Source organism: Gekko japonicus, unplaced genomic scaffold (assembly GCF_001447785.1).
Source record: "Gekko japonicus isolate JY-2015 unplaced genomic scaffold, Gekko_japonicus_V1.1 scaffold3657, whole genome shotgun sequence".
NCBI lineage: Eukaryota > Metazoa > Chordata > Lepidosauria > Squamata > Gekkonidae > Gekko > Gekko japonicus.
Window position 1 is genome coordinate 91,114 of NW_015165347.1, and position 9,139 is coordinate 100,252.

The 9,139-nt window shown below is 51.2% G+C and overlaps 1 protein-coding gene across 1 annotated transcript in view; it reads right to left on the minus strand.

The window, feature by feature from the left end:
* The window catches only part of PTPN20 (protein tyrosine phosphatase, non-receptor type 20), a gene marked incomplete at its 5' end in the record, with an annotated part of 46,333 nt that overhangs the window by 6,343 nt on the left and 30,851 nt on the right, over positions 1 to 9,139 (minus strand). The window contains 2 exons of the mRNA XM_015410574.1: positions 3,519 to 3,734; positions 6,438 to 6,772. Of these exons, the coding sequence (XP_015266060.1) occupies positions 3,519 to 3,734; positions 6,438 to 6,772 (551 nt within the window). The remainder of the gene's footprint in view (positions 1 to 3,518; positions 3,735 to 6,437; positions 6,773 to 9,139) is intronic.

Below are 9,139 nucleotides of genomic sequence, written 5' to 3' on the forward strand. Positions count from 1 at the left end.
GAAGGCGAGCCAGGAAAGAAGGGGGGGCGAAGCAAACAGGACAGGTCAGGGAGGGGAAAGGAAGTGAGCGGAGCCGGTTCTGGCCTGGGTGCCCGCTTTCGCCATGCAGTTGCACAGGGATTCAGTAGCGGGAAGGAGGGAGGGAGGGAAGGAGGGAGGGAGGGAGTTTGGTTTGGCGGAGGAGGTTTTGCGCAGGGGAGGCCGATCTCAGTCTGCGGGACTCGGAATAGGCACAGGGAAGGGATCGCGGTCCCTCAGGTCTACGGACGGCGGAATGAAAAGGCTTCTCTTCAAGCCCCGGGGGAGGCTGAGACCCCCCCGGAAAATTTCGGAGGTAGCCCCCGCCCCTCCGCCCCCCTGAACTCTACGCCTATGTCACCGTCGATAGGTCTTGGGGGGAAAGATAGGGCTTCAGTAGCCAGATCTGCCTAAGATGAACCCGACAAGAATTTCTCCTGTAAATGCTTCCCCCCCCAATCATTTTAAAACTCCTTTAAGCAGGGTGGGGTGCTGTAGTTGACTAATTCCTGCACTGAGCCGGGGGTTGGAGTAGGTGACCTCTAGGGCCCCTTCTAACTCCGTGTCAAGAAACTGGTCTCCCTTAAGGTCCTTTCCGCACTTGGATCTCATCCCTGGTTTTATCCGAGTTCAACTCGTGACCCAATACCTTGCATTTATCCCTGGTTATAACAGCACCCGTTTATCCCGGAACAAGTGTGGGGCAAAACCGGGGTGACCGTAATGTAATGTGGAAACAAAAAATACCTTGAGATAATTACAGGGGTGAATTCACGTGTTGTGTAGAATGTAAGTTTGGGGACAGGGTTGAACCAGGATCTAAGGTCTAGTGCGGAAAGGACCTAAGAGAGTTTTCCCGTCTAAGTGTTAGCTTTCTTAACTATAAAAGTTATCACCCCCACCTGCTGGCTTGTTGGAATTGTTGCTTAGGCTGGCAGAAGTGATTAATTTGCAGCAGCTGAGAACTGCCATCTAAACTCCTGGACAGCTTGCAATTTAGAGATCTACCCTGGTCACCGCTTTCTACTGGCTACGTGGCTTTCCTTTCTGCACTGAGAACTTCAGCCCCACCAGGAAAAAAATTTGCTCCACAAGCCACAAAATCCCGGCTGCGGGCCTGAGATCCGCACAGTCTGCTCAGGTGGGCAGCGTCTCTCCAGGGTCTCAGGCGGAGGTCTTTCCCAATCCCCTACTGCTTGGCCCTTTGAACTGGAGAGATGCAGGGGACTGAACGGGAGACCTGCTGCATGCAAAGCAGACACTCTACCCCTGAGCCACGGCCCCCGGGACAGGCACCTCATCTGTGCACCAAATACCCAATCAGGGCTTAGGGGTGGTGGTCTAAGCAATCATTTACGGTATTTGGGCAAGGATGAACACGATTAATATACACGTATGCACTTGGGACACGTAGGACAGCCTGTTCCCTCCCCCACACCATTTTCCAATCAGGCACCTAACTTAAGACCAGTGTTCCCTCTAAGCTGAGTTAGTGTGAGCTAGCTCACAGTTTTTTAGCCTCCGGCTCACACATTTTTGTCTCAGCTCGGGAAGGGATGGCTCCAGAGCAAACTAATTTATGCAGTAGCCAAATCATTTGCTCACAACTTTAATGCCAGGAGCTCACAAAGTAGAATTTTTGCTCACAAGACTCCACAGCTTAGAGCAGTGTTCCCTCTAAGCTGAGTTAGTGTGAGCTAGCTCACAGTTTTTTAGCCTCCGGCTCACACATTTTTGTCTCAGCTCGGGAAGGGATGGCTCCAGAGCAAACTAATTTATGCAGTAGCCAAATCACTTGCTCACAACTTTAATGCCAGGAGCTCACAAAGTAGAATTTTTGCTCACAAGACTCCACAGCTTAGAGCAGTGTTCGCTCTAAGCTGAGTTAGTGTGAGTTAGCTCACAGGTTTTTAGCCTCCGGCTCACACGTTTTTGTCTCAGCTCAGGAAAGATTGCTACAGAGCAAATTCATTGATGCAGTAGCCAAATCACTTGCTCACCACTTTAATGCCAGAAGCTCACAAAGTAGAATTTTTGCTCACAAGACTTCACAGCTTAGAGGGAACATTGGCTTAGAGGGAACATTGCTTAAGACTGGTCACGTCCCCTGGTAGCCAGGCGGCCACCCAGTGGCTCGTATCTTCCTCGCCTTGGAAAGGTAAAGTTTGTCGCTTGGGGGGAGGCAAGTCACAAACCTTACCTCCCTAAAGGGAGGCTGGGAGGGATACCAACCATGATCGTTGTAATATATCCAGTCAGACCACGTGGCCGGCTAGGGCTCCACGCGGTCAAGCACAAACGTCGAGCTTCGCTCTTAGAGACAATAGACTATGCGGATCCTAGCCCGCACCAATCAGGGGGCTAGGTCCCGGCCGAGAGCCTATGGAACTCTCGGCCCCTGTAAATAACCTATTGGGAAGTGGGGGGGGTGTTATGGGTGGCGGTTTTCACGGGGAATATAAGCCGGCCTGTGAGTCGGCAAAAGCTGTCTTATTCCTGATCGAATAAAGTACGCTTTGCTGAAATCACTCTCCGTCTGCGTGCTTTTCAATCCTCTTCAAGCAGAGGAAGAATTCCCAGCAAATTCCTCTCCCCAGACTTCCCCGGCGTGCGTGACGTCCGTGCCATACTTTTCTTGGCCTTCTGATTCTACTGACTTGGGGGGAAAAAGAGGAGGAGGAGGAGGAGGAGGAGATTGGATGTATACCTCGCCCTTCACTACACAAGGGAGTCTCAGAGCGGCTTACAAACTCCTTTCCCTTCCCCCTCCCCACCACAGACACCCTGTGAGGTAGGTGGGGCTGAGAGAGCTCAGACAGAAACTGCTCTTTTTTCAAGAACAGCTGTGCCAGAACTACGGCTTGCCCAAGATCATCCAGCAGCTGCAAGTGGAAGAGTGGGGAATCAAACCCAATTCTCCCAGATTAGAGTTCACGCACTGAACCACTACACCAAACTGGCTTCCCTACATATTTAACGAGAGTGTTATAAGGTAACAGCGTTCCGTGCGCCTTGGTGTTTAGTCATGCCGGCCACATGACCACGGAAACGTCTTCGGACAGCGCTGGCTCTTCGGCTTTGAAATGGAGATGAGCACCGCAACCCTAGAGTCGGATTCGACTGGCTTTCGAGCAAGGGAACCTTGACCTTTTATAAGGCTTAGCAGCTCATATCTCAACCCACTTTGTCACAACTTTTGAAAGCTGTTGTAGTGTCGTGGCTAGAGCACTAGACTAAGAACCAGGTTCAGAACCCCATGCTGCCACGGAAACTCACTGGGGGACCTTGGGCCAGTCACACCCTCTTGGCCTAACCTACCTCACAGGGTTGTTGTCATGAGGATCAAATGGAGGAGAGGAAAATGACGTTAAGTGGGGTAGAGATGAAATCAATTTATAGAAACTTGGGGATCTATAAACTTGGGCAGCCTTGTTCTAAATTAACTGCCGCCTGCTGAATGCTCTGTTGCGGCAAGACGCGGTTCTTAAAAGTCAGCTTACGGGCAGATCGTTTTCTATGTGGGTCAGCAAGATGTCGACGCAGAGGAGCACTCCGCTCCTGCCGATCCCAGCGCTGCAGTGGGCGATGAGGGGCCCGGTCTTGCAGACTTTCCTCATGAAGCGGACAAACCTGATGAGGTGCTCTGGCGATCGGGGGGTGCCGTGGTCCGGCCAGGAGGTAAACTGGAGGTGGTGCACCATGCGCTTCTCCTGCGTCTGCAAAGACAGGAATCCGAAAGCGCGCGTGGACTAGAACCGTCGATGCTGGCAAAGCCAATAATAATAAAAAAAACTAAAACGGGACTTGGGGGGGGGGGAGATGGATGGCTGCTGTGGCCAGTTTGCTAATGATATTTTGCAGAGAGGGACGCTTAAGAACATAAGAGATGCCAATGTTGGATCAGGCCAAAGGCCCATCCAGTCCAACACTCTGTATCACACAGTGGCTAGAAATACCAGATGCCATCAGGAGGTCCACCAGTGGGGCCAGGACATTAGAAGCCCTCCCACTGTTGACCCCCCCCCCCCAAGCACCAAGAAGACAGAGCATCACTTGCCCCAGAGCCCCTATCTATACCTTGTGGCTAATAGCCACTGATGGACCTCTGCTCCATATGCTTATCTAATTCCCTTTTGAAGCCGTCCATGCTTGTAGTGTGAGTTAGTGTGAGCTAGCTCACAGATTTTTAGCCTGTGGCTCACACATTTTTGTCTTGGCCCAGGAAGGATGGCTCCAGAGCACACTAATCTATGCAGCACCAAATCGCTCATAAGAACATAAGAGAAGCCAATGTTGGGTCAGGCCAATGGCCCATCCAGTCCAACACTCTGTGTCACACAGTGGCTAGAAATACCAGGGGCCACCAGGAGGTCCACCAGTGGGGCCAGGACATTAGAAGCCCTCCCACTGTTGACCCCCCCAAGCACCAAGAAGACAGAGCATCACTTGCCCCAGAGTCCCTATCTATACCTTGTGGCTAATAGCCACTGATGGACCTCTGCACCATAAGCTTATCTAATTCCCTTTTGAAGCCCTCCATGCTTGTAGCCGCCACCACTTCCTGTGGCAGTGAATTCCAAGTGTTCATCACTCTTTGGGTGAAGAAGTACTTCCTCTTATCCGTTCTAACCCGACCGCTCAGCAATTTCATGGAGTGCCCACGAGTTTTTGTATTGTGAGAAAGGGAGAAAAGTACCTCTTTCTCTACCTGCTCTTTCCCATGCATAATCTTATAAACCTCGATCATGTCACCCCTCAGTCATCGTTTCTCCAAGCTAAAGAGCCCCAAGCACTTGAACCTTTCCTCACAGGGAAAGTGTTCCAACCCCTTTATCATTCGAGTTGCCCTTTCCTGCACTTTTCCCAAAGCTATAATATCCTTTTTAAGGTGTGGTGACCAGAACTGCACACAGTATTCCAAATGAGGTCGCACCATTGATTTATATAGGGCTATTATGATATTGGCTGATCTGTTCTCAATACCCTTCCTAATAATCCCCAGCGTACATCGGTTCCAAACTGGTGATCAGATACGACGGGGTTTCTGTCACGCTCTAAACGTGCCACCCTGACCTGGATAACCCAGGCTGGCCTGGTCTTGTCAGATCTCAGCCCTAGTTAGCAGTCGGATGGGAGACCACCGGGCAAGCCCAGGGTCGCTACACGGAAGCGGGCAATGGCCAAACACCTCTACACATCGTCTCCCCTGACCTGGGGGGCCCAGGCCGGCCCGGTCTCGTCAGATCTTGGAAGCCAAGCGGGGTCGACCACGGTTAAAACTTAGTTGCGGGGGTCATTTCCTAGAAAAAGAGGTGCAGGGGCCCATTTGCATAACTCACTGGCCTCGGCCACGCCCCCTGGCAAAGGGCAGGCATGTGTAAAATGAGTTAAGGCAGATGCAAGGGGGGTTTAACCCCCCCCCCAATTCCCTGAGTCTCTCCGCAAAAGTGGAGAGGCTCAGGGGGAAAGGGGCCATGTCTGCCTGCCTCGCCTTCCTCACTCCAGCCGCGGCGGGCTGGCTGGAGAAGGGAAGGGAAGGGAGGCAGGTATGCCCGGGTTCCCTGCTCGATCTTGGGCATTTAGCCAGGCATTTAAATCCCCCCCCCGAGTCTCTCCGCAAAAGCGGAGAGCCACAGGGGGAAAGTGTTGTAAAATAGTCAAAAAGTGTTTAATACTTAGACTATCAATGGATCTTGCTCTATTGGAAAGAAGAGATTTCTTTGCTATTAAAAACCTTTATTTCTAAGGGCAGAAGGCGCACGGGATTACTACAAATAAACATAACACTAACAGCTACATTTTCTAAGCGGCCTATAGTCAACACTAGCACACAGATAATGGAGAATCTCTCCTTCTTCTCGACCCCTAGAAAGGAAGTCACCTGAAACAAATGACCAATCCGTATCACAGTAGAGAGCTATTTTCCCCCGGGCTAATTCCCCATTGGCTCAGTGCCAGGTATCCCTTCCAGGTCAGTCTAAACAATAGCAATACTAGGCAAACAAGTTAACCCTATAATGACTGAATTGTCAGACCTTGTAAACACATACATTTCCAACAGAAAGGAGGGCATGTCTGCCCGCCTCCCCCTCTGCAGCCAACCTGCCAGGCCACCTGGAGAAGATCGGGCTGGGAAGCCAGGCATTTAATTCCCCCCCCCTCACAGGGCGGGCCTGGGCTCTTTACTGCCGGAGCGCCGCTCTGGGGCACTCGGGCAGGAAATGACCCCTGCTTAGGTGGGAGGCCACCGAGGGAGGCAGGCAGTGGCAAATCACCTCTGTTTGGTCCCTTGCCTTGAAAACCCTACGGGGATCGCCATGAGTGGGTTCTGGTTTGACAACACATTCCTCCACTGCCGCCTAGCTGCCGTTTTTCAGTTTGTTACCCAGATCGTACCGTGCGCCGTCCGAGTGCCTTACCCTCTTGTTTGTGATTTCTATTATTCTAATGATAAAACAATTCAGGATCTGATAGTTATCCAGTCGCAGCTGAAACCGAAGCAGATCCAGAGACGTGTGGGGTGGCTCGGGCCAGTACCGATGGCATTTGGACGCCCCGCGTTCCGTTTCCCTTGTAATCATGGCGATGACGTTGGAGTGGTTCTCCCACACCATTTGCCAGAAGTCATTCATCGTGCACGGCAGAGGGCCCTGGGCGGAGATGTAGAAGAGCTCCTCTTTGCCCACTTGCACATGGATGTAGCTAGCATTGATGTATCCCTTCGTCTCCCCAATGGGAACTCGCGTCTCATCATCTAGAATGAGAGAGAGAGAGAGAGAGAGAGAGGCCCTAGATCAGTGGTGGCGAACCTATGGCACGGGTGCCAGAGTTGGCACTCAGAGCCCTCTCTGTGGGCACGCGTGCCATCGCCCCAGCCAGGCCCAGACCACCATTAAAGTGTCAAATTCTCTGCCAAATAATTTTAAGTAAATAAAAGCATTTGGGATTGCTTTCCTTACTTTGTTTGGATCATCTTAAGTCAATGTATGAGTTGTTTTTTCTAAAGTAAAACCTCAGTATTCAGGCTAAATTGCCATGTTGGCACTTTGCGATCAATAAGTGGGTCTTGGGTCGCAGTTTGGGCACTCGGTCTCTAAAAGGTTCGCCATCACTGACCTAGATGTTTCTGCCCTTCTTTTGTTGCCCTGCAAGCACCTTGTGCAGTTTTTATAAGACTATGGACTTTGGTTGTGAGCTGAACTGTATAATAAATATGCCAGGGACTGAACTGTATAGTAGCCCGATGATGGTGCCAACCTCCTGGGCTGTAGACATGTGCCCAGCCGAGGGAAGCCTCGCCCGGAAGCAGTGTGCCAGCCAGACGTGGATAGAGATGTGAAGGCCTGGGGGGAAAAACGGAAAAATTTGGGGAAGAAAACGTTCCCCCCCCCGAAAAACTGGAAAAATTTAGAAAAGAAAAAAAAATGATTATGGAATGTTTTATTTTAACATGATGAATAAAATATTTTTAAGACAAGGTGTTCAAATATTTTCCAAATCATTTCTAAAAAATAGGTATGGTGTCAGATTGATCTAATTTCTGTGCACTGAGGACAAGCAAGTCCTAGATTACAAACTGAACTCTCCAATGCAAGAACAAGATGCATTTCTTCCTTTAGGAGGTGCTGTTGTCACAAGAAAAGAGAAAGGTTTCCGTTTTGTTTTTGCATGCGGGTGGGTATTCTGTTTGTAATAATTGTTTGGATACACTCTATTTTTAATAAGCTAGTTGTGATCATTTCATACCAAGCAAAAATGTCCATAGTCACATTTTATGTTCCTAAAGTAACAGAATGACTTTCAGTCTGGAAAAGGAAACAAAAAGTGCTAATGTGGCATTTTTTTTTTCAATTTTCCCGAAAATTTCAGTTTCCCCCCGGAAAAAAAACACGTTTTTTTCCTGGACTTCAAAATTTCCAGAACTTTTACATCTCTGGACGTGGACCGATGGTGCTCCTCATCCCTGCGTCCCTGCAGGAGACGAATCAACCTCCCTGATGCCAGAAATAAGCAGCAGCCAGCAAGCAGAAGCCGTGCTTTACACCAGAAGCCTGAGTGTTCCTGCAAAGGACTCCACTGAAGGACTTCTTTTCCAGGACGCAGGCAGCCTCCCCTCCCACCTTCCCCCAGCTTTACTGCATGTACCCATCCTCATGTTAAACAACAGAACTTGGCCGTGATAAGATTACCTGAGCAGCCAAGCACACCCACCACCCATCAAGATAATGATGATCAGGGCTTCTTTTGTTAAAAAAAGCCCAGCAGGAACTCATTAGCATAATAGGCCACACCCAACAGCAGAAACTCATTACCATATTAGACCACACCCCTGACAGCACAGCTCAATAGCAGATTAGGCCACACCCCCATGTTACCAGAAGTAACCTTTTGCTTCTTATTCTGTTTACCTTGTTTGTGGTCAAAACCCAGGGCCTTTTTTTGTAGCAGGAACTCCTTTGCATGTTAGGCCACACACCCCTCATGTAGCCAATCCTAATGAGTTCCTGCTGTTGGGTGTGACCTATTATGCTAATGAGCTCCTGCTGGGCGTGGCCAACTCGGGAGCCAGCCAGAACTCCGTTCCTGTGCGTTCCTGCCCAAAAATAGCCCTGAGATGATGCAGATCACTGGATCTTTGGCTAACCAAGCAGGGGCGTAGACTTTCCAATTTCCCGGGGGGGGGCTGGGGCTGGGCACAAGACAGTGGTAGAACCTCCATGGACAATATAGTCTTCATCGCACCGTCCGGGGCGCAGCCCGCTCGCCATGGACCAGCCGAGGAAGCGCCGCAGCGGCAGCCGGGTGAGCCAGGCAGGGTGCTGCAGCAGGCGGAGAGGAGAGGCGAGGGGGGAGGCAGAGGAGCAGGAGGCGGCGCTGCGGAGGAAGCCGCCGAAGCCGCGTGGGATGGGTGGGGGGGGGACGGAGCTGCCGGCTGCAAAGCGCCTGGATGCGGGGAGAGGGGGGGGGGGGAGGAGGAGGGAGGCCCCGCAGCAGCAGGAGCAGGCCCGAGGCGGCCGGGGCTCTCCACCCCCGCCGGGGGGGCCCCACGCCTGCTCTCCTGCTTACCCCAGCAGCAGTCCTGCTCGCCTCCCGGCACAGGAGGATTCCTTTAAAATAACAC